Genomic DNA, 25,963 nt, shown 5'->3' with positions numbered 1-25,963 from the left:
TCACAAAGGAGCTAATACCTGGGGAAAACTGCATTTGAACCCAATTCATTTTCAAACTACAGGCACTGAGCGCCCATGAAAGATCATTTTAATATTGTAAAAAATCATGCACCTGCTTTGAAGTGAACTTTGAAGAGCTGGCTCGGCTCTTGTTAATACCCCAAGAGCCAGTAAAATGAAAGAAAAGTAGAGTTTTAGGTTTTCATCTGCTGCCCAGCTGACTTGCATCCCATTTTCTTAAGCACTAGTTTCATGGATTCTCTTTTCCTTTCTTACATAGCACTTTCCATTTCAAAGTATTTTTCGAACATGAAGGATTAGGTTGTGTCTGGCCTTGCGAGAGAGAGTTCACAAAAGGCCATTCCTTACTGTATCCAGGTTTCTGCTTTTACACTAAAGAAAAATCAGTAAAATTTGAGCCAGCATGAGCCTTGAGATGAAACTAGGCCTTTATGTTTTATTATAATGATACAGCCAGCTGTTAGCAAGCCCTTCATGGATGGAAACAGAGAGGGGTTGGGGAACAGGAATGGATTTAGCACAGATGTTTCGTATTGATCACTATTTTTTTGCAGAAAAAGTCCCTGATACATTCATTTTGTTCTTCAACCAAATATATGGTACTCTTGGCTTATCATTGTTGATGTTTGCTGACTGCCCGCAAGCTGAAGCAAAGACTTCAGTACTGATATATTTTACTGCAAGAATATTTGAAGTCCTCAGTGGGGAAGGGACAAGGTGTCTCAGAAATTGCCTATCCCCTTTAACCCACTATGGCAGCTGTGATTGACAGGGACACTTCAGCTGACAGTCCAGAAACATTCAAGGACCATAGGGAAAGCATTTTCCATCAGAAGCCCTCAGGATGAAACACCCTTATCACCAAAGACCAGAATGAATCTGAGTCTTCTGAGGCTGAGCACAAGACTGATTTTTTTGAAGCAGGCTTTTCCCCAGTACTGAAGTAGCATGGTGACCGGGCAAGCAACCACCACACATAATCCCATTTGAAAAAGAGGCTCAAAATAGAAAGGAGAACTAGATCCTTCTCTCAGATATGTATATGGTGCCCAGATACCATGGTGATGGGTGCTTTAGAAATGCAGATAGACAAATTAATAGTTTAGATCTTAATTTCACAACACTGTCTATTGAAGTCGTTCACTTGGCTTTTGTTAGCAGTAGTTATTTCCTCAAGGACTGGAACAAATTTCTTCACATTGGGGTAGTTGTGGCATGGTATACTGGCATAAACCGCCCCAATTCCATGTGAGGAAGCATCACATACTAACTTGTTGGGCAAGGATGGGTTAAAGCATGTAAGCACACTGTCTGAGGTGACCTGTTGTTTTGCCTCTAGAAAAGCTTTTTGACACTCACATGACAAAACCCGCTTTTGACCAGACTGCAGTAAACAATTCAGCAGATGCAATAGAGTTGCTATGTTTGGTACAAATAGGCTATAGTAGTTGATGAATCCCAGAAATGATCTAAACTGTGACACATCCTTTGGCGGGGGAGCTTCCAGGACTGTTCCTTCTCCTGAGATTTATGTAGGGCTTGTACATCAATAACATGCCCACAATAACCTATCATGTTCTTGAAAAATTAACATATTATGCAATTAGCTCGTAACCTGTATTCTTCCAGATGTTTTAATACCCTTTTCAGGGTTTCCAGATGTTCTTCATCACTTCCACCAGTCACAATAATGTCATCCAGATAATATTGTGTACTCAGAATACCTTGCAAAACTTGGTCCATTGCCCATTGACATATAGTAGGAGCTGAAGCAATATCAAACACTAGTCTGTTGAATTGGTACTGACCCATTTGTGTGTTGATTGTGAGGTATGCCTTAGATTCTCCCTCAACTTCTATCCGTAGGTAGGCCTGTGACAAATCAATTTTGCTGAATTGTTGTCCCCCTGCCAGTGGTGCAAAAATATCTTCAATTCAAGGCAGAGGGTATTTTTCAACTGTCAGTCCAGGGTTTATGGTGACCTTAAAAGCTCCACACACACTTACTGCACCACACTTTTTTACAGTTGGAACAGTAGCAGTTTCCCACTCAATCCTGGCCAGTTTTGAAAGGATGCCCTCTCTTTCCAGATGTTCCAGTTAAGCATCTAACTTCGAGAAGATACTGTAAGGGACAGGTCAAGCTCTGTGAAACTTGGGCTGAGCCTTCTCATCTAGGATTGTTTTAGCCTTGATGTGTTTTAGAGTTCCTGGGCCCTCCTTGACTACTTCCGATGCCTGACTTAGTATCCCTCCAGCTGTTGTTCAACTGTTTTAGTGGAGTCTGCTGAGAGTGACTGCAGCATTTTTATAGATACCTAATCCAGTGGACCCTTATGTAACCATTCATGGCCCCGCAGGGCTGGCCCTCCTTTCTCAATTACATATAAGTCTAATAAACACTACTTATTGTTATACTCCACATTCACTTGCATCACTCCAATTGGCACTGTTTTTTTTCTCCCATATAAATTCTTAGTAACATCAGTGTCTCCTTCAGTTTGGTATTTTAAAAAGTTTTGTCATATTCCAAACATGAGATAATAGAAACTGCAGAGCCTGTGTCCAATTCCATTTTAAGCATTTTGCCCACCACCCTGGTGCCCACCAAATTACGGACTGGTCATTTTTGCTCATGCTATATATATATGCAGGTTGGCTACTCCACTCTCACAGTCTGTCACTACTGCCTCTATCTACATAGTGTACATTGATATTCATTTTTCTTTACTGATTTGGTCTCTTCCTTATTTTTCTTAGTGCAAGAAACTGCTTGGAGATTACCCTTTTTATTACAGCTTCTGCAATATGCATCTTTAAATCCGCAATCAGAAGGAGCGTGGAACCCTTTTCCACACCAATAACATGTCTGTCTGCTGAGTGGACCAGCTCTGTGTCTGGAGTAAGGCCCTCAGCAGCACCTGTTCAGTACCCCTCATAGCCTAACAAGCCAGCCAGGTTGCCTGATGGACCACCCTGCCTGATTGGCTGAGGAAGCCAGCCAGGTGGTTCTTAAACCTTACAACAGCAGTAGCTTGCTGGCTGCTAAACTCACATGTCCACGTACTATCTGCCTTCCTGTGCTCATTTCTAAGTCCTGCTCCTGCTCTGCTCCTCCACAGCTCCAGCCCAGACATGGTCCTGCACCCAGCTTTGTTCCCATCCTGTCCCAGCTTCGCTCCTGCCTCAGAACCAACCCTGCTCCTGTCTTTCCTAACTCCTGGTAATCCAGCTCCAACCATCCACTTTGACTCTGACTCCGCTTCAACCCTTGACTCTGGCATTCATACTCTGACCACTAGCCTGACTCCTGCTCTGGCCGCTAGGCCTGGCTGCCTAGGACCCGGTCCCCTGACACTCTTGCCCTGGTTACAGATAGTGTAAGCATTCGTATTTCTGTTTTAGTGCCAGTATGCAATTCTATTTCATCCCTTTCTGCAATTTCCATTGCTACTCCAATTTCTACTGTGCGTTTAAAGGTATGAGCTTCTTCTGCGTGCTTTCATTCAGCAGTCCCTATACAAATCTGTCTCTTAGGGCCTCACTAAGTCCATTCTTAAAAGCACAGTGTTCTGATAATCTTTTTAACTCTGTTGCAAAGGAGGAAATAGATTCACTTTCAAGCCGATTCTGCTTATGAAACCTGAACCTTTCTGCTGTAAGCAGGGGCTTGGGTGACAATCTTGAACAATTTGCACTCTTTAAAGGTTCTGCTGGCTGGCTTCTCTGGGACAATCAGACTACATAATAAACTGTAGGTTTTTCCTCTGATCACAATCAGTAATACTGCTGCATGTTTTGCTCGGGGATTCTCATTTACTTCAAAATATTCCTCCAGTCTCTCTAGTTATGTGGGCCAGTCCTCCACAGCATCGTCAAAGGCCTCCATTTTTCCAATACCGCTTGCCATTTCACCTCGCTGCTGTTACTTTAGCTGCTGTTAGCTCTTAGGGATTGTAAGCAAGGTCACAGATTGTCTTGCTGTTTGGATGGATAGAAGGTTCTTGACACCCCACCCTCGTCACCCATTGTTGTGTATTGTGGACGTAGCACAAATCCCTGATTATAACCCAGACACATCCATACAGGTGGAGCCAGGATGGCTGACTCTGTACTGCATAGAGATAGAAGAAAAACAGAGTAACCACTATATAACAGTAAATTCAGCATCAGCAACTGCTTAAAAAATAACTGCAAGTTCACACGAAGAGATTCAACCCTCCATTCAATACATTCAAATATATCACAAGCACCTTGGCAACTGAGCTAGGCAGAGTGAGGTCAGCTGCTTCCCTATTACTGTCTAAGGAGAGCTGAAGCACCAGCAGCCCATCCTCATAGAAGGAGCAGTACAGGAGAGCTGAATGCACGAGGAAGGCCAAGAGGAACAGTGGTTCTCTGTATCTATCTTCAGCCCAGGGGTGGAAAGAGGAGGGTAGGCTGGGCTTTGCACGTTCTGATATTTGCCAAGCTCCGCCTCAGAACCCACACTGTAATTCAGTGAATTCTCCCATTCCTAGTTCTGAGGCTGAGTCCATTTGATGCCATATTTCAGCCTAGGCTGCATTTTCATGGCTGAGTTATCAGGGCCGCCCGGGGGGGGGGGGGCAATTTGCCCCAGGCCCTACAGGCCCCACGAGAATATAGTATTCTATAGTATTGGCACTTTTTTTTATGGAAGGGGCCCCCGAAATTGCTTTGCCCCAGGCCCCCTGAATCCTCTGGGCAGCCCTATGAGTTATATACCCTTCTGAAGACAGACCCTTAACTGTAGTTGGGCAAGTGGGAACCAGTACAATAATTTGAGAACTGAGTTGTGAAGGCTTGATTTTCCACTGAACTTGAGTTCTGCTGAGATGCAGTGGAGAAGGGGGGCTCTTGGGGAGCTGGTCAGTGAAGTGAAGCTGCAGAGAGGCAGATTTAACATATACCACTGAGGTATAGTCCTTCAGAGACCTTATGCCAGTGGAGAATCGGATGTAATGGAACCTAGATCTGCCATGCCTCCTCACCCAGACACGCACCCTCCCTCCACTTTCAGCAAGAGGGAGGGCTCTGGTGCTGGAGGAAGCAGAGCAGCCTTCATCAGCTTTATGCCAATAGAGATTCCCCCTACACAAGGGCAATTCTCTAGTGCAAATCCCCAGCCACTTTAGGTGCACTCTACTTTGTGTAAACAACACATAGTGAACTTGACCGACTGAAAAATCTGGTCCATAGTGTTTATCCCAAAGCCAAAATTGTAGCACTGGCCAATCTTTGTAAAAGCCTCCATACTACTGTTACTGTCACTGCAATAACAGAGTCCTAAATCTGCACTTTCCAGGGTGACACAGACAAAGGTGTCTCTTCTGCAAATATCAGAGGGGTAGCCGTGTTAGTCTGAATCTGTAAAAAGCAACAGAGGGTCCTGTGGCACCTTTAGTCTTAAAGGTGCCACAGGACCCTCTGTTGCTTTCTTCTGCAAATCTCCATCTCAGTGCTACGAAACATCCATCAGGCCACTGCAGCACAAATTTGGTAGATTCTCCTTTAAATAAATTGACATCCTTTCAGAGTAAAGGTCTGGGCTGAGATTTTAAGGGAGTTTGAGGGAGTTAGGTGCCCAACTCTCACAGCAATTCATGTGCCTACAATCTCTACGTTTAGGGCCCATTTGTTCCCCAAGACAAATAGACACCACTCCCATTGACTTCAGCTGATTTAAAAGCAGCAGTGTGTCTGAGGGCAGAATTTGGGTCCCAAATGCTTTTTCTTATTATTTTTCCCTTGCAGATTGTGCTTATAGAAGCTTTGGCTCTTCACTGGGTCTATGAAATCCTTTTGTACAACCCTCAGTCAGAAGAGATGGACATGAATATCTGTTTTTTTCATCAGGTCTAGGGGGAAAAGGCTGAGTTAGGACTCTATTCATCACAGATAGGATTGATGTATAAAGTAGGAGTGAATTTCATTCCTTTCATCAGATCTGGCTGATAGGGTGGGAGTTCTTTTTCTTCCCCACTCCCTCTGTTTTCTTTACCAGAATACACATTCATCATAAAGGTCAAACTAAATTCACAATATAAATTAATTATAGATGTTATCAACAGCAAAAGCTGATCCAGGGTTGTGAATTCTGGTGCCCTTTCTGTCATTTGCCATTAGTGTTGTTAAGGGCTAACATTTTAAAAGATAGCTTAGTCTTTTGTCTGTTTATTAGATTTTTCTGTGACAGGTGTATGTATCAAGGAAGTTTATTCCTGTCCTGCAAATGCGTCACTGCAGAGAGCAGCTTCTTTCTATTTCTGGAAGGTGTCTAAGGAATAACTCAATTCTTCATCAAAGACACTCGGCTCAGTGCAGAAAATTACTAAATAGTTCTCAATTAAATTAAATCATTTTCTTTTTCTTGATATCTGCCAGATGCGTGCATAGGGCACTTACATCTGTATCTCTTTCATGTATCCATTGAAAATGAATTATGATAAGTAAAGTGTTCATGAATAATGAGAGACAGATGTGAGTCCCAAACACTTTATTGCCAGCTCATTACATGCATCGCAGAGAAAGAAATGTCCAGTGACCACCCAAGTTTGCAACAGGGACTGAGGGCAAAGATAATAACAAAGTATAATAGCAACACTTATTAAGTAGAGGTGGTACTAAAATCAGAATTTCCAGCCTGTGGAAATTCTGATAATTCTAAACATGACAATAACGGGACAAAATATTTAACTATCAAAAATTTTGGCAGAATGGAAAGTTCGGAAAATTTTCAATTCAAAACATTTTGTTTCTATATTTCCATTAGAAACTAAAACTAAATGATTTGACATCTTCAAATCAAAATGTTTCATTTCAACTTGGTTCAGCCTTAACCAGAGATGCCTCAGTGACTCATGGGAGCTGAATTTGTGTCTTATACCTCCATTTCCTGATGTGGGCCAGGCTCCCTGGTCATACTACATCACCCATGATGCACCATGGTCACATGAGTTCCATGAGGCATGGTGTTGGTTTAACCAAAGGGGAGACCGTGGTGTGTCATAGAGGTGTAGTCTAGCCATGGAACCCACCCCATAGAGAAGAATGGAGGTAGGAAGCATCCAAAGTACAACTCCCATGAGGTGCTGTGGCAGCCGAAGCATACCCAAAGTAAAGTCATACTGACCGAAAACAACCTGAAAATGAAATATTTAGTTTAGATTTTCCTGATGGAAAATTGACACATTATTTTCAAAATAATTCCCGCCGAAAATTTTGATTTTGCAGAAACTGCATTTTCTGTCAAAAAAATATTTCGACAGAAAATTCCTGACTAGCTCCAATATTAAGCTCTGTACAAAAAGCATCTCTATATAGCAGATATGTTCAGATGCAATAGAACCTCAATTACAGAATATAATTTTTTAACCTGTCAAACTAAGCAAATTCTTGACAGGTTTCCTAGCCTAGTGTCGGAAATATGAAATAGGTAATTGCAAAAAATGTCAGGGTTAATTCTCCAAACAAACTGGAGTTCTAGAAGCAAAGAGTCCTCGAACTGTCAGAGGTCTCTATATGCATTCTGGTGATTAGATGTGAATTAATCTGACTATAATAATTGTCAGAGCCTCAAAACGTTTGGGGATTTGATAAATATACAGAAGCTTGGATGCTTATCCAAACCTGTATGCCTGAGTATATCTCTCTTTTTTCTTTGAGTGCTAGTCCCTATGTGTATTCCACTGTGGGTATGCATGTGCTCGATGCACCTGAGACTGGAGAATTCTTGTAAGTCTCTTGTTCCAGGACAGCACCCGTGCCCTCCTCGGGCTCCACACCAAGAGCATAAAGGGCAGGGCAGACCAACCACCTCTCCAGTTCTTTCTTACTGCTGCATGGCCTGGGTTGGAATCCTCCAGTGTCCAGAGCTGATCGTTCTCTTCTCCTGTAAATATTCAAGTTATGCTGTTCTCAGGGATTTTTAATTGTTAGTTAGTGTTTTATAGCTCCCCAGTTACCCAGTGTTAGAATCCCCACCCTGGGAACTCTCCTAGTCACTTGGCGGGGTACTTAGATTTTGCTCAACATATCGGACTTCAAAAACTGTGTCTCCTGCCCCCACTCCTGTTCAGTTAGCAACAGCCACCAGGGTTCCCTCTGCTGCCTCAGAGATGCTCAAATCTCTGCTAAGTGCAGTACCTGCCACTCTTTTCCCAACCAAACGTGGCAAGCATGAGAACTTCAGCTTTGGAAGCACCTTATACATTGGCCAGGGTCAGCAAGAAGCACTCTCTTGAGTACTATGTCTGACTCCAGAGTGGAGACAGGAGTGGGAAAGACCTTTTGGTTGGGCCTCCTTATGAGAATAAGGGGCACTCTCACAGATGTCAAAGCAGATCCACTTTTAGACCCTCAAAGAGGAGAGATCCCTCCCCAACCTTCTACAAGTCAGGTGAGCCTTCACGCTCAATTCATAACACCTGAGGCCCTCCTAAAACTTAATGGCCTCTTCAAAAGACGCATAGGAGCAAGATTTCTTCTGTATCAGCATCTGCATCAACTTGGACACTGACTGTGGTGCCACCTAAAATGAAGCACTGGGACAAGAAGGACAAGGAACCACCGGTACTGTCGAAAACTCCACAGATGGAGACTCAATCACCAGTGGTACCATCATGGCCACATAAGGAACCGCCATCTATGCCTACTAAGGTGGCACAGAGTGACAAGACACAGCCTCCAACGGTGCAGGTGATTTATACCACTATGGACTATATCTTTGACCTCCCAGATCTACAATTTCCCTTGTTATCAGGACTGAATCTCATCAGAGAGATACAAATGCCTGTGGGAATCCAGGACTCTGGAAGAAGTCTATCCCCACCCAGTTCACTAGCCCTGGTTTCCTATCCACGGATCTGTTGGCACTGCCAGTGGACCCAGATCCAACTTTTGCATCTTTGGGAATATTGCTTGTTAGTCACTCACAGTGACATACACATAGCAACTAGCACTCAAAGAAGAAAGAGAAGTTACTTGCCTTGTTATAATTGGAATTCGCTAAGATACGTGGTCCCCATCTGTGTTCCGCTACTAGCTCTTCTTCCCCTCTGCTTCAATCATGACTAGATTTGCAATAGAAAAGGAACAAGGGAGGCAGTCTACCCTGCCCCTTACACCCTCAGAGTGGCGCTTGAAGCGAGCAGGGGCACAGACATGGACTAACAGTTGCTAATTGAAAGAATTCTCCAGTCTCAGGCACATGGAGTGCATGCATAACCACCATGGAATACAGATAGGGACCACACATCTCAAAGAACTCCAGTTACAGCAAGGTAAATAACTTCCTTTTATTGTGACACATTGAAGTTGTTACATCACCCTGAATCCAAGGAAGACAATAAAATCTCTTTACACAGCTAGTAACTCTACATGGTTCTGTGTAATTCACCATGATTTCTAACATTAGTCAATTATATCTTTCTGTGACAGGCCAACATGAGAGTTCTTTTTTGAAGTTTTTTTTTTTTATTTATTTGAGAGGAAAAAGAATAAACAGACAATAAAAGACTGAGCCGCATGTAATGAAATCCTTTCTTTGGCTAAGGAAGCAAACTGAATTTTCCCGCCGCCTATGTAGCATAAATAACACATGCCATATATTAGAGTAATTCACCCATTACAGAAACCATACATTAAGGAGAATCTTCCTTCATGTGAAGAGTGGGGAAAGCATGTGATCAGCTCCATTAAATCTTTTGAAAAATCAGCTAATTTATGAAGTTGTTTTATTTCTTAAGAGTTAGCTTAAAATATTCTTTCCAAACACTAATGAAGATGAACTCTCAGCTCTTATTGTGGCTTGAAGGTTAATACAAACATTATATTTGTGCTTAAACATATTAATTATTGAGGATGTTCTGTTTTAATCAGATCAGCCCTTTGACGCCAGAAGATAGCAATGCTGATAGAAGAGGGAATATGGTCTAGTGATGAAAATAAAGGGCAAGGAGTCAAATCAAAGCTCTTTTCCCAGTACTGGCATGAAGCACACTATGTGGTCTTGGTTAGCTCATAGAGGATCTGACCCAAAGCCCATTGAAATCAATAGGAGTCTTTCTATTTATGTCAGTGGGCTTTGGATCACACCCAAAAACTTTGTTCCTCTGTTTACTTATCTATCAAATTGATATAATTAACCATTGCATGGGAGTATTGTGAGACTTAAGTCATTAATGTTTGGAAAACATCTATGAGATATTTGGGTGGAAAGTGGTATGGGGTGCAAAGTACTATTATTACTGGTTACAAGTGTAGTCTTCCATATGTGCTCCCTCCCTCTCCAACACAAGCACACCTACACAGGAATTCTTATCTGTACATGCCGTCCCCCAATCCCTAGTATTATCCCTTGTTTCACCTGCAAGTGCCTTAACCAGACTCCTCCACCCATCTGCAGAACCCTCTTGCTATCTCTCTTTGGCAAGTTCTCATCTTCCCTGTGATTTTCCTAGCCAGTTCACATACCCTCTTTCTTTTCCAGTCATGACAAATGACAAGACACCAACTTGTCGTCTGTTTAGACTGTAAGCAGTTTGCGGCAGCAACTGTCTCTATTTTGTCTTGTATGGCATCAAGCACGTTGTTGGTTCTTACCAAATAATAAATACTAATAACAAAGTGACCCTTTCCCTCAGGGCCGCCTAACAAAGGCCACGAATGCTTGGTTCCTACTGTCATCTGCAAATTCATAGACGCATAGAATTTAAGGTCAGAAAGGACCATCATGATCACGACCTCCTGCACATCGCAAGCCATAGAACCTCACGCACCCACTCCTGTAATAGATCTTAACCTCAGGCTGAGTTACTGAAGTCTTCAAATCATGGTTTAAAGCAGGGGTAGACATCCTATGGCACACGTGTCAAAGGCGCACGCTGATTTTCAGTGGCACTCACACTGCCCGGGTCCTGGCCACCAGTCCGGGGGCTCTGCATTTTAATTTAATTTTAAATGAAGCTTCTTAAACATTTTAAAAACCTTATTTACTTTACGTACAACAGTAGTTTATATATTCTAGACTTATAGAAAGAGACCTTCTAAAAATGTTAAAATGTATTACTGGCACGCGAAACCTTAAATTAGGGTGAATAAATGAAGACTCGGCACACCACTTCTGATAGGTTGCCAACCCCTGGTTTAAAGACTTCAAGTTACAGAGAATCCACCATTTACTCTAGTTTAAACCAGCAAGTGACCAATGCCCCATGCTGCAGAGGAAGGCGAAAACCCCAGGGTCTCTGCTAATCTGACCCAGGGGAAAATTCCTTCCCGACCCCAAATATGGCAATCTGTTAAACCCTGAGCATGTGGGCAAGATCCACCAGGCAGATACCTGGGAAAGAATTCTCTGTAATAACTCAGAGCTCTCCCCATCTAATGTCCCATCACCAGCCACTTGAAACTCTCTGCAAACTGCACATTGCCTCCCCAGAAAACCCTCTGGCACAGCCTGGAAGAGCAGCCAATTCCCAGGTGCACACCTAGCTTGAATTTTTGTGCCATTCTGTAGCTAAAGGGTGCATTTTGTATAGACCCTGGGTCATAATAATTAAAAATGGCAAAGTCTTAGTAGGACATAGATATAATCAGCAGGAGCAGCTGCTGCATCCTCAAGTATATCACTCCCTGCCAGTGTGGCACATAGTTCTCCTGACAGAGGACATGCTAAAGAAGTGTGTGATCCTGCACTTGGACCTGACTGCTGCTATGGGATGTTATATCATTGATTGTTCTCTATCATTGTTCTCGTAGAAACTATATAGAAAAGAAATCAAGCCACCTTTTAAACCAGCGGTGGGACGGCCAGAAGACACGTTTCATTTTGACCCGGAGTTCACATCACGGACCCCTACAGGTTAGCATCAATCATGAGATGGAACAGCAGTGATGGATATTTTCAGTTAATAGCTCCACCCCCACTAAAGTCAATAGGCCTGATCATTTGTGGAATCAGTGGGCCTTGTCGGGTCAAGCCAGCAGGAAGCTGTGAGTGCTCAGCATTTCTCAGGAACAAGCCCATAGTTACTTCTCCAACTTGTCATTGGGTATGTCATCCAGAAAGGAAAGGTGTCTGATATTACCGAAACTAAAGAAAAATTGCAGGTTTTTATTGTTTGATTTTTTATTTTTATTTTTTTGGTTAGGTTAAATAATTGTAACTGTTTTAAATGACAACAATTTCAAAGGATTTGGCCGCTGTGCAAGTTAGTATGTAACTGTGTTACACTTCTGTCTGATTTAATTGTGAAATGCCCTAGAACACTCTGACCAGTGGAACTTGATGAATGTTAACCCTGATGGAGAGGCAAATTCTCTGCTGGCAAAACTCCAGTGAAGCCAGTGGATTTATGCCTGCAGAGAATTTGGCTCATAACATCCAACTGGTTAATGACCAATAAATGCTCCAGATGGGACTGTTGTTCCTATTTTTATTCATAATTTCCACTTCAGACTGGCGATAACATATGCCGGGCAGTTGTTACCCTTGTAGGTCAGTCTTTTGAACAGACAACAGTGGTACCAGTAACCTCCTAAGCACCAATCCCAGCTGCAACACTGACTCTCTGTGACCCTGGACAAATCATTTAACCACTCTGCCACAGTTTCCCCATCTGCAAAATGGACACAATAATACTTAACTATGTGCCCCACCAGTGCAAAGAGTTACTTTTTATTGTTTGTAAAGCCCTTTGAAGATGGTAAGTGCTATAGATAATGTTAAGTATTAGAATAAAATTGCAGCCTCTGGCTTCAAGCTTCAACCCCCAGCTTGTCTCAGAATTATAAGAAATGAGTGGATCAGTTCTGATAAGAATAAAACCACTAGAGATGGATCATGGCACTTGGACCCAAAGCTGAACTTTCCCATAGTTTTGGTTCAGGCTGATTGTGGTTTTGCCTAAGGCCTCGCTCTTAAAAATAATTCAGATCTTCACCCAAAGCTTGACTCAAACTTTTCACGGTGTGAAAAATGCTTGTAACACTTTATTTTGATCACCCCTTTACACTTCCTAATTTTTTGCTACGGTCAGGCTCTTGAGGGCTGTTGCAGGCACAGGGAGAGCTGCATCCCCTGTAGGGTACCAGACATTTTTACACCACTATTTGTACATTTAATTCAGATCTCTATGGAACCTGGAGGCACATCTGTGAAATGCTGGAAACTTCACAAGCTAGTCTGTTCTTGTGAGATTTGTGGTCTGGCAGTTAGTTTGAAGAAGGTGAGAGACACATTTGGACATCTAAATGCTTTTGGGGTTCACGCTTTGCCAGTTTTATTGGCATGAAAACCACGGTCTGCCCGAGTGTGCTGATGAACATAGTTAATACTACATATGTTTCTTTTCACAGGTATTTTCTGATCATTAACTGTCAGATTCAATTTGATATTTTGTGCAAAACAGACTTACATGGGGACTCTTTTTTAAATTATTTGGCCTGAGCCCCATTTGCATTAAGACCCTCTTCCAGTGCCAGGGCACAAGTGATTACAGCACAGGAAGGCATACCGATGCTGGCTTTAATCTATCTAGCACAGGTAACAATAGTAGTGAAGTCATGGCAGGACAGACTTCAGCATGGGCCAGCTGCCCCGGTACAGTCCCGCCAGGGAACCTGGGTACATACTCAGGTTGCTAGCCCACGCTGAAACCTGTGCCACCACATCTTCACTATTCTTGTTACCTTCGGTAGCTAGATTAAAGCTAGTGCACGTATGCCTACACACGCTACAGTCGCACCTTCATTTGCAGAGTAGATGTCTAAATAAGAATCAGGCCCAATAATTTTAAAATGGGTGTAAATGTGATCTGTTGCCACTTTAAGACCCCCCCCTTACACTTCCAGAGCAGGGTAAAGGGGCCGCCATATAAATAAAAATCAGGCCCATCTACAGTAGTCCTTGTCCCAGCACCATATCTTTGCTAACAAATAGTTTTCCATTGAAATTATTTATTTTGTTAAGAAAAAGAAAAGGAAACAGTGAACAATCCCATGGTTCCCGTACATCCTATGGGTCTGTTGAAACTGTAAACCAATTAAGCTTCTCCATTGTGGTTTATTATGTTTATTATGAAGCTTCTGTGTTGTGGGTCATTATGTCACCCTTTTACTGTAATGTAATTTTTGCCTTCTATTCACAATTAATCATAATAACTGTATCTTAATTTAATGATTGATTATGTTCTAGCAGTAAGTGGAATTATATTACAGAAGCCTAGTATTTGTATCAGTTACTGTTCAAATGTGTAGTTTCTTGTCATTGATATGTATCCATTAGGATCCGGGTTATTCCCTACAATAAAGTGGTGTCTACTTGCTACCTTCCTGCAGCATAAATATATAATTTGTCCTAAATGTTTTGTGGACATCAAAAATACTTGGACAAGTGTGATTTTGTGGTAATGGATTTTTGCTGGATACGTGATTTGTGCAATATGAGGTTGCTTAGAATTAAAGAGCTTCAGATAAATATTTGTGTATGTGAATTTAAAAAGTATAATAAGCATGGGGTATTGTCTGCTTAAATGCAATAGGGTAGGCCAGGAGTAGTCAATAGGCAGACCGTGGGCCAAATCTGTACCCCCAGATGCTTTTGAATGGACCCCCAAATTTTTTTATTTACTTATTATCATTATTTTTTTATTATTTTCTCTGAAGTCTGGACCTTGGCTATACCTTGACCAAGAAATTTGGACCTTGACAAAAAATAATTGACTACCCCTGGGGTGGGCTTTGAAGAGTGCCACTTTCTAAGAACCTATATAATAAAATTATATTACAGAGTTCTTCAAGTGCTGCACTGTGTGAATTCATATGTCAATGATGAAATGAAAAAACAATGTAGTGAAGGTTGGACAGGGCCCGCCTCCATTATACTTGTGTCCACCCAATGTTTAGGTGAATTCTTTGCTTTTATGAACACTCTGATCCCCAAATTAATGTGAATCATCTACAGCAGCATACTGTGGTGTCTGTTAAAGAACCAGCTGGCTGTGTACCTACTGCAGGTATTAGGAGGGGAAGGCGTAGGCTCACTCAAAACTAAAGACCCTCCCCCTGAGCCAAGGTGGAGAAACCACAAAGCCCAGACCACAACTTAGTTCGAGGGACAAAAAAGGAGAATGCAGGGACAGGAGTCAAGCTCATAGGGCCAAAATGAGGGATCCAGAGGGGGACATCAAGCAGAGAATAACATCCACCACTCCTCCAAGTAATACAAGGAGCCAGTGGACATCACTCAGAGACGTGAAGCAACAAAAGAATGGAAACAGGCCCCACAGTCTTAGAGCAGCCTCTCTACACCCCACCCTGATCAAACTTCTTCCTTCTGGTCTGCTGGATGGCCATTTTGGCCAGCACCAGGAGGAGGGGTTGACAAGGAGGCCTCACGATTTTGCTGGGCCATGGATGAGCTGTGCAAATACAAGGAGGTGTAGGAGAAAGTGCAGCCAGAACTTCTGGAGGAGGCAGAAAAAAGGGGCTACAGCCTGACAAATGCTACATAAATGTGTGCCAGGGTCTCCCTCTCGCTGCTTGGCTGTGTAGATCTACACTTGGAGGAGTATGTTATACAGAAACTGTCATCATCATAGGAGCACATTGTATGTCTAATGGGGTCAAACAGGCGCATGTTTTATTGTTTCCTTTCTGTCATGATTCGGACCTGAGAATTATCCACCCTGTCACTAATGACAAACTCAAACAGACAGTGCTGTAAAGATGGCCTATATCTTGGTCATGATAATTCTGTTGCTGAGTTTTATTGAGGCTGCCAGAGAGAAATAAAAACAAAGTACAAGCATAGGGTTACCATATCTCATAAATAAAAAAAGAGGACCCTCCACGGGCCATGGCCCCGCCCATATCCCCACCCCTAGCCCCGCCCCAACTCCACCCCTTCCCCACCCTAACTCCGCCCCCTCCTCCCTCCCACTCCCAGCCAGGGGGAAAGGGCTGCCCCAGTGCTACCAGCATCACGGTTTCCTGGGCAGCCCCCAGACCCTGCGCCCCCAGCCGGCACTTCCCCAGCGCAGCTGGAGCCCGGGAGGGGAAGCGCCCAGCTGGGGGCGCAGGGTCTGGAGGCTGCCCAGCAAACCGTGAAGCCGGTAGCGCTCGGGCTTTGGGCAGCCCCCATGCCTCCGGACCCTGCGCCCCCGGCCGGGCACTTCCCCTCCCGGGCTCCCGCGGCTCTCCGTAACTTACACTGTATAAGTTACACAGAGCCGAAGAGGAGCAGAGCCCCCGCAGCTGGAGGCTCTGCTCCTCTTAGGCTCTGTTTAAGAGCCGGGCTGCCCCAGCGCTACCGGCTTTGGGCAGCCCCCATGCCTCCGGACCCTGCGCTGCTGGAGCCCGGGAGGGGAAGTGCCCGGCTGGGGGCGCAGGGTCCGGAGGCAAGGGGGCTGCCCGAAGCCGGTAGCTCTCGGGCAGCCCGGTTCTTAAACAGAGCCTCCAGCGGCTGCGGCTCTGTGTAACTGACACTGTGTCAGTTACACAGAGCCCCGGGGGCTGGAGGCTTTTCTCCTCTTTGGCTCTGTGTAACTGACACTGGGTCAGTTACACAGAGCCCCGGCGGCTCCAGCCGCCCCGGCTCTGTTTAAGAGCCGGGCTGCCCGAGCGCTACCGGCTTCGGGCAGCCCCCCTGCCTCCAGACCCTGTGCCCCCAGCCGGGCACTTCCCCTCCCGGGCTCTGGCGGCGCAGGGTCTGGAGGCACGGGGCTGCCCGAAGCCGGTAGCGTTCAGGCAGCCCGGCTCTTAAACAGAGCCGCCATTTTCCCGGACATGTTCGGCTTTTTGGCAATTCCCCCCGGACAGGGGTTTGACTGCCGAAAAGCCGGACATGTCCGGGAAAAAGAGGACGTATGGTAACCCTATACAAGCATAACCTGTTGTTTTACATTCTGAATGAGTTCTCCTGTCTGGAAAATATTTACATATCAGTTTTGGCCCCAATAACTTACCAGTTGAATAATTTGCTACATCAGAAGTTGTTTTGTGTGGTCTAGGAGAGAACAGACAACAAGGAGTCAGGATTCCTGGTTTCTGTTGTGAGCCAGATATCCTGTGTGACATTGTCACTTCATCTCCGTGTCTGTTTCTCTATCTGTAAAACAAGGATAACAATGCTTACCTCCCAAGTAGTATTGTGAAACTCAGTTAATTGATATTTGTAAAGTACTTTGAGATCTTCTTATGAAAGATGCTATAGAAGTGCAAAATGATTTTTTTTTTTTTTTTTTTTAGTTTGAGAGATCAATGTGCATTTGAGAGACTCAGTGCGGACAGATTAAAGTCATGTTTATAGACATACTAGCTAGTTGTGGTCAACTTTTGATGTTGGAAACAAAATAATTAGTGCAGTTGTCGATGAAGAAATTGGCTGTGGATTAGTAGTTAGCTTTTAAGTAGAAAGGCACTGGGGTCATAGAGTTTGGAGCAGGAGCTGAGTTTTCCTAAAGTTCAAGTGTGTTCAGATTTGGTTTTGATTTGGGCCTGTCCCTACACCAAAATGTTCATTCCTACTTTTTTATTAGCCAGGCTTGTAAAACTAATGTGATGCATATGCCAGTGCAGCATCTGATTTTGCATGAGGCCTGGTGATTCAGTGTGAGCTTTTGGAAAGAGAGAACTCTCCAATATGCTGAGAGATGAACAGCCAGCTCAGATAATTTTAACAAACAAACATGATCTTTCTGACGCTCTGGAGATGGGTCTGACTCACTGTGTTTATTTCTAATTCATGTCAAAGCTAAGAATGATCCCTGATGAAGTACGTACCAGCTGCAACCTTGGCTGCACTAACCTCTACAGTGTGGGGCAGATCATTTCCTCTTAACATGTTTGTCATATGCTGGCCTCAGAAGAACTGTTTAGAGCATCTCTTTCTCTATTCATTATTCTTACTGCATTTCTTTGGGAAATGTTTACCTTGCTGGGTAATTCCAGGGCACTAAGGACCATGAACAACTGTGCATGCCAGGCCCATTGACATCAATTAACATCGCTATTGATGTCAACAGAGGTTGCACGCAAGAATCAAGAGTTGTATACCTGGCCCTAGGGGGACGTACGCTCTTTGCTCAGGTGAAACTGGATGTCCTACAAGTTTTCTACCAGGAGGTACTTTAATAAGGAAGGTTTAGCTCCTTGACCTTTTTGTAGAAAAATGCTTGCTTTGTAACTGGAGGAAGCATCAGAAAAACAATGAAAGGGGAAAAAATAAGTAGCATGGGTTTTAGAATACCCATCTAGTTAAAATCCAGGGATGGTACCAGTAGCTATTACTGAGCCCTGTTATTTGCTTTGTTTAAAAATGTTTATAAGTGTTCATTTTAAAAATGATAAATACAATGTAACTCTTATTTTCCTTGCTATGTCAGGTTAATTCTTGGGCTGGCTACCAGAGAATGTTGTATGGGTGTGTGACTCAAAGGGCAGAAGGATTTAAACTTTTTAAGACCCAGATTACCCCCTTCCATGGGCTTTACAATGAGAGAGGATCTTAAGGGAAAGAAATATCCCTGATGATCCCTTCAGAGTAGTTGGTCCAGTTGGTCTATCCAGGGGCAACCCTACATGCTCTCCCTCCCCCCCATTCCCACATGGAATAGGCGACTGCTCCCACCCCTAAACCTGCTAGATTTCAACCAGGCCAGGAACCAGCTGTGCAGAGGCACCATACATCTGCCATTGTTCCAGACCTGTGGTTTCTCCCCACTGCCCTGACCCAGACAACACATCTCCATTCATGCTTCTCTACACTCCTTCTGGTTGTGGCAATTCCCAGGCCTCAGAGCAGGGCTCCGGGGACAGGGGAGAGAGGGGGAAATAATTCAGTAGAACCTCGATTTCACAAACATCAATCTTACGAACAACCATCTTATATGAACCACTTTTCACGGCCAGGAATAAAGAACCTCCGTAACAATAGTGATGTTGATGAAGAACACATTGACATCCCTTCACATTCCAATGGCTTCAGTGCTTGGACTGAAGGACAAGAAGAAAGCCAAGCAGTCCGCCACCCTCCTACTTATGCACCATACCTACTCTAATTTTAGATGTTCAATTTTATGAACTGTTCGATTTTCTGAATTCAGTTCCCAATTAGTTCATAAAATAGGAGTTCTACTTTCTAGCCGTGGGTTGTATTTTTTTCCCCTGGGGAATCTCCACAAGGCCAAAGGGAGAACAGAGCCCCCAATCTTCCCACTCTTTCTCCCAGCCTGCCCAGCCCCTTCCCTCTCTGCATGGACCCCAGACTTGTGGAGTGCCCTCTGTTGTAATGGTGCTGTGGAAACTGCTGTGCAACAAGACTGATGTGCAGGAGAGGGGAGATCCATGCATGGATGTTCCCCTCTGTGTTCAGATACAGGGTGGGAGGAGGTGATTCATGCATATCAGAGTCTTGAGATAATGACGGAGACTATGAGAGTGTGACTGCTAATTTAGTAGGGCTTGCTGTTGGATGGTAGTGGTGACCTTCATTGCTGCAAATGTTGTACCATTACTCACCTTCTGATCTCTAGGTGTCTCATGTAGTCATACCCTCGTTTCTTCTGCAGATTCCCCTGGTGTTCCTCCCAGTGCCAATGCTCATCATCTTTTTAGAGGATTCAGCTTCATTGCATCCAGCTTGGTGCAAGAGCCTTCACAGCCAGATTTGCACAAAATCACAGTTCATCCAATTGTGCAGGTACTGACACTTTGCATTATACTTCACATTTGGTGAGCAGATATATAGCCGCATAGTACATTTTAAACTACATCAGTCAATCAGATTATCCATCCCATGTCTATTTACATACAGCCCGCAGTTTATCCACCCTAGTCTATTTACATACAGCCGGCAGAAGGTGCAAAAAGAAAGATATTCCAAAGGCTTTTAGTTTTACGTTCAACTTTCCTATTTACTGGCATAAAGAAAATGTCAATCACACAATTTAATTACTGAAACAAAGTGCACTTCTAAATACCTGACTATGAGCTGGCTCATGGGCATATGAATGGCCATACTAGGTCGGACCAGTGATCTGTCCGGATCAATATCCTGTCTTCCAAAAGTGACCGGTGCCAGATGCTTCAGAGGAAATAAACATAACAGGGAAATTTATCAAGTGATCCAATCCCTGTCATTGAGTCCCAGCTTCTGACAACCACAGAATCTGATGTACATCCATGACCATCTTGGTTAATAGCCATTGGTGGATTTATACTCCATGAACTTATATAATTCTTTTTAACCCTATTGTCGTTTTGGCCTTCACAACATCTCCTGGCAATGAGTTCCATAAGTTAACTGTGCATTCTGTGAAGACATACCCTTCCTCGTGTTTTTTTTTAAACCTGCTGCTTATTAATTTCATTGGGTGACCCCTGGTTCTTGTGTCATGTGATGGGGTAAATAACACTTCCTTATTCATTTTCTCCCCACCATTCATGATTTTATAGACCTCCATCAGATCTTCCCCTTAGTTGTCTCTTTTCTAAGATGAACAGTCCCAATCTTTTTAATCTCTCTTTGTATGAAAGTTGTTCCATCCCCCTAATAATTTTTGTTGCCCTTCTCTGTACTGTGTCCAATGCTAATATATCTTTTTTGAGATGCATCTACCAGAATGGCACGCAGTATTCAAGATGTGGGCATACCATGGATTTATATAGTGGCATTATGATATTTTCTGTCCTATTTTCGGATTTATTTATATATCCTTCACACGACACACAGTCAACCTGTGGAACTCATTGCCAGGGGATGTTGTGGAGGCCAAAACTATGATGGGATTCAAAAAAGAATTAGATAAGTTCATAGAGGGTAGGTCCGTCAATGGCTATTAGCCAAGTTGGTCAGGGATGCAACCCCACGCTCTGGGTGTCCTAGTCGCTGACTGCCAGAAGCTGGGAGTGGACAACAGAGGATGGGTCACTCAGGGGTGGCAGGTTTGTATAATTTTTCATGGTGCCCAGGACAGGTCCAAGTCCCCCCGCCCCACATGCCTTGTAAGGCGGCAAAAAACTTGGAGCCGGCCCTGTCTCCTTGGCTCTTTTGGGAATGGCAAAGAGAGTATCAGCTGTGTGTGAGGACTGTTTCTGCCCACTTACCCATCAGTGCAGATTTGCACGCAAACTAAAAGAACTCCACACACTTGAGTGAATAGCACTGTGACCACGTGAGTATTGCAGTCTTGCACACAAGGACTTTTCTGATGCACTTCATGGGGAGTGCCCCTGCTTATGGTATCCGCTTTCATCCTGCTAATATTCTGTGTGATACAATGTAGTATAATTTTTATATAGCTTGTTTTGTACAATAGTAGCACAGAACACTTCACAGGCAATTACTGAGGCTGGCCAAAAAACAAGAATTCCATTTTGAAAAAAAAATTGAGGATTCAGCATTAGGCTTCATTTCTCATTGGGCCAAAAATGAGACTTCAAAATTCTCTGTGAAAAACAAGACAGATAGACACAACTCCCAGAACAGCTAATATCTCAGTAGTTAGGGCACTCACTTGGCACGTGGGGGACCTAGATTCAAATCTCTCTACCTTAACCACCGTCCTATTGAGTCAGTCTCTCAATCTGTCCTGTTGGAGCTGCTCCACTTTGTATAAATACTTAAATATTCATTGGGCCAGAGAAAGAGTGTGATTAATTTCTAATGGGAATTGGATCTCCAAATCCCACATATGGCTAAAACCATCTCAGCCATTGTTTCTAGACATACAGTTGTAGTTTACTGAGGAAGAACACCAATAAGGAAGGAGATACATTTATTTAGAAAGTGGCCACAACTTCATTGAACTGAACTTAAATAATTTCTAAGGACAATGGATCCTTGGTAGATGTTTGGAGAGGGTGAGCTCAGCAGTCCCTTTATTGTCACTGGCCAGGATTCTTCTGTTTTTATGGTTCCATAATGCTTGTCTTTTGATTTCCCTTGTTTTGTCTTTCTCTACAGCAGTTACATGGGAACAATATTCATTTTACAGATGGATATGAGATCAAGGAGGACATAGGTGTTGGCTCCTATTCAGTATGCAAGAGGTGTGTGCATAAAGTAACAGAAGCAGAGTTTGCAGTGAAGGTAAGAAATCATCTTGGCAGATGCAAATATATGGTCAAGGCTGCTCCATTACATTGGGCATCAATCTGGCCACTGACTCGTTTGTTTTTTAGAAGGATTAGATGTTGAACTTTAAGGTTCATCCTTCTGATTTAACCTCAGCAAATGAAATTGCAGAAGGAAAGGACCTTTCATTCTCATACAGAATATCAATTCAGTCAGGTTTAGATTATTGTTAATCATTTCAGCCACTCTCCCTGCTACCTAGATAATCGATTTGAACCGGATCTAAATTGAAATAGCCCCCAAATGAAGAAAAAAATGTTGTGAAGTATACTCCTTATAAATGCAAACCACCTTTGTTTCTCATTCTCCAGGGTGTATTAAACTATGACACTTCCTTAGTATAATTAGAGATGTTTGGGAAAAGAAATATGCTGCACTATCATAGGCACCTATGATTAATCAGATTCCCTGCCCCTTCTGTCTCATTGGCATTCAGACACACTACCAACGCACAAAGGAGACCAATGGAGAGATCCAACAGAGAATTAAAATATTAATTAAATAGACTTCAGTTAGACATGAAAGAAAAAGCAAAGGACTTTACACTTGGTAGAGTAATACTGTGAAAACCAAGTCACAGTGCACAGCTGCAGCAAAGAAAGCCAGCAAGTTGCAAGGGTGTATAAAAAGGGAATTATTTTCGAATAGGAAATAATGGTCTCTCTGTATAATTCTTTGGTAAGGTCATATCTGGAGTATTAAGTTGCAGCATCTGTTGCCTGTATTAAATAAAGGATATGCAGGTATTAGAGAGAGCAGAGGATGAAACCCACAGGACTGGCTGATGGTCTGGAGGGTTTGTCTTTGGAGGAAAAGTTCCAAACATTAAACATGTTTAGCATCCTGAAGAAAAATAGATACTAACAAAAAAGCTCATGTGTCAGAGAAGTAGACAATGACATGTTCTTTCAGCAAGAAAAGGGGATAATGCATGGTCGTGATTTGAAGCTGAAATCAATGGGACTATTTTCAGAGAGATCTGAGTCCTCAGTGTGACTTAGGGTAGTAGAATCAGGCCCAATGATCCTGTATTATCTAGTGGAAACTGGTGCATAAATAAACGTAAGGTAAAGGTGGATATTTACTTGAAATCAAATTGTGGTATGTAATTGAGTATGTTTGCTGAACTTGCAGTGTATGAGAGACATCAGCAAATTACCTTTCTTCTGAATATTTACCTTTTCTAAGTTTCAAAATGGATTTGAAACTTAGTTTTGTTATAAATTGTGTCTTTGCAGGTGGGATAGGGAGATGAGAGTTTCATGATAATTGAGTTTGTTGAGGTAGCAGTTGATTAAGTACACAACCACATGCTGAAAAGGAGCGTGGACTTCTGTGTGAACTTCTGAGGTTTTCCATTTAAAGTGAATGGAGAAGTTACAATTTTCCAATGTCCACTGTTCTTGTCAACAGATGGTGCTGGGTTGTAGTAGGAATAATTTTACTTTAATGAAATTACATCTGTGCCTGCACAGAAACATGTTTTGAACCAAAAATGTATTTAATATTTTCTTAGTGTTAAATATTTTGATATCTTTGGTAGTAAGCATGAAAACAAAGCTCAAAGGGCTAGATGCCTTTAGGTATTACTAAGATCCTCAAAACCCCTGCTCAGCTGCCACTTAACTCTTTAGGTGCCTGAAGTTCCTTGGCAACTAAATTTCCATGTTAAAGTCCCCTAGGGACCTAGTTTCTGCCAGCGAGCATACACAGAGCCACCTTAATCTAGGTGCTCGGATGTCTATCAGATGCCTAAGTCCCATTGGGTTCCTCAAATTAAGCATTTCCCCCACCCTATGGGGCCCAAATCTGGGAGGTGTGCACAGAGCACACCTAACCCACACAAAAAGGCCAGAGGAGGTGATGGCAGTGTCCCCCTTATAGTAGCCCAGACATAGGAAACACCCAAGACATAGGAAAATCAGGTTCCGTTCTCTCCTCTGCCCAATGTGGAGCAGGGATTTGAACTTGAGTCTACTCCCTCTCAAGAGAGTGCCTTGACCTGCAGGATGTTCTGGGGTAGGCCTCACTCCTGTTGAAGCAGTTCCATTTTGTCTAAATAATTAAATGGTCCTTGGAGCGAGAGGATTGGAACCTCCAGTGAGTGCCCCAACCACCAGGCTAGAGAGTCATTCTCACTCTTTCTGTAGCCCAGTGTTAGCACTTAAGAGAATATTCCCCCACAGGACAGTGGTATCAGCAGCAAAGAAGCTAGGAACATGACTTTGTGGAATCACTGCAGGAAGATATGAATAATGTCACTGAGTGAATAATCTCTGCCAATTGCCCAGAGGACACAACACACCATGCTGCACAGTCCCTGTTGGGATTTATTTACTATTTCTGTGTCGGAAAATAGATTCTCCATAAATTGAGTCAGAGTACTGAGACAGAATAACTCAGAGCTGCAGCCAGAAAAGCCACCCAATAAAAGGAACCCCTCCCTAATCCAGAAACAGTATGTTTGTTAAAATGTATGGCATTTCTCCCCTTTTTCACACTATTGTTCATCTGCCTTCTCTGTCCACATCATGCAACTAGCTGGGGCCATATTTATAAAGGTATTTAGGCACCTAAAGATACAAAGAGGAGCCTAGAGGGATTTTTTAAAGCACCTAAGCAGTTTAGGCACCTAATTCTCATTGGCTTTACATAGGCATTAGGCACCTAACTCACTTAGGTGAGCTGCATTTGTCTATGCGGGGGGGTTGTTATGCACTAACTTTAGTTTGTGCACATTAAAATGACCTGCATCTACATGACACAATTCTTAGGGTATTAACTAAATTACAATTAGACGTAGGTCTTGCCTGGCAAGCTGGGATGTGACTCTGCTGTGCATTAGCTGTCCATGTGCACCCTGCTGCTGTGCACTAAGAATTCCCTAAAGTGCGATCCACTCCCGTTTCAAAGCAGGGTAGCTGAAAGCACACTAACAAACTCTCAGTGCGCATCAGCAGGGTCCACATGGGCATTAAGTGCAGGTTTGTGTGAGATAGATTTACACCCCTGCTTGCCACAAGCTAAATGTTCATGTAGGCAAGCCCAAAAGCTCCTGGTTGCCTAATTCACTTATAAAAATGAGCGTTACGTGCTTTTGAAATTTTTCCATTGGGTCTCTTTTCCACCTCACTTCCAAGTTACAGAGAATTCAACTAAAATGGTTGCTGGAGGTTTACTGTTTGGTGTGCAGTTTTGCGATATAAATACTGGTAATGTCACTCACTTCCCCGAGATCCTTGGGAAGGCACAGACACAAGGAAAGGAATTGGAAAAATGATCATTTTACAGATCTCTGCTCTGGTTCAGAGCCTTCAAATATTGATGTGTTTGCAAAGGCAGGTATAGCAGATGTCTTGGGATTTTAAACAGCAAAGGGGTTTGGTTTTGTCGAGCACGTTTGCACGGATTATATTGGTGTCATTGTACCAGTGGTGTCAAAGAGTAAATGAAAATCAGGTCAATCTATTTAAGTTATCTCAGTATTAAGAGAAAGTAAGTCACTTAAGTAAAAGGAAAATGCTTCAGCAAGTGTGTGCGTGTCTGGGGAGGATATTGTACCAAAGAAAAAAACAATTGATATGAAATCCCCAAAACAGATCGAGAGCTTTGTTTCAAAGAAGAAAGGCATCAGCTTTGCTACAACAAGGGAGTAGCAAATCAGACACTGGAAAACTTTCCAGAGACTTGATACAAGTCAGCACTCTTGGAGAAAAGTTTTCTTTGTTTAAATACTGTTGCTGATTTTCAGCTTTGATCCCTATATGCAAATAGCAATGAAGA

General features: G+C 43.1%; 1 protein-coding gene across 3 annotated transcripts in view; it reads left to right on the top strand.

The window, feature by feature from the left end:
• The window catches only part of RPS6KA2 (ribosomal protein S6 kinase A2), a 446,243-nt gene that overhangs the window by 382,802 nt on the left and 37,478 nt on the right, over positions 1 to 25,963 (top strand). For all 3 annotated transcript variants that reach the window (XM_065590436.1, XM_065590438.1, XM_065590437.1), the window contains 3 exons: positions 11,803 to 11,905; positions 19,614 to 19,744; positions 22,010 to 22,135. In XM_065590436.1, coding sequence (XP_065446508.1) covers positions 11,803 to 11,905; positions 19,614 to 19,744; positions 22,010 to 22,135 — 360 coding nt within the window. The remainder of the gene's footprint in view (positions 1 to 11,802; positions 11,906 to 19,613; positions 19,745 to 22,009; positions 22,136 to 25,963) is intronic.

Source organism: Chrysemys picta, chromosome 3, assembly GCF_011386835.1.
Source record: "Chrysemys picta bellii isolate R12L10 chromosome 3, ASM1138683v2, whole genome shotgun sequence".
In the NCBI taxonomy this organism is placed as follows: domain Eukaryota; kingdom Metazoa; phylum Chordata; order Testudines; family Emydidae; genus Chrysemys; species Chrysemys picta.
The sequence above is the reverse complement of the archived record's forward strand: the minus strand, read 5'-3'. Positions and strand labels throughout refer to the sequence as shown.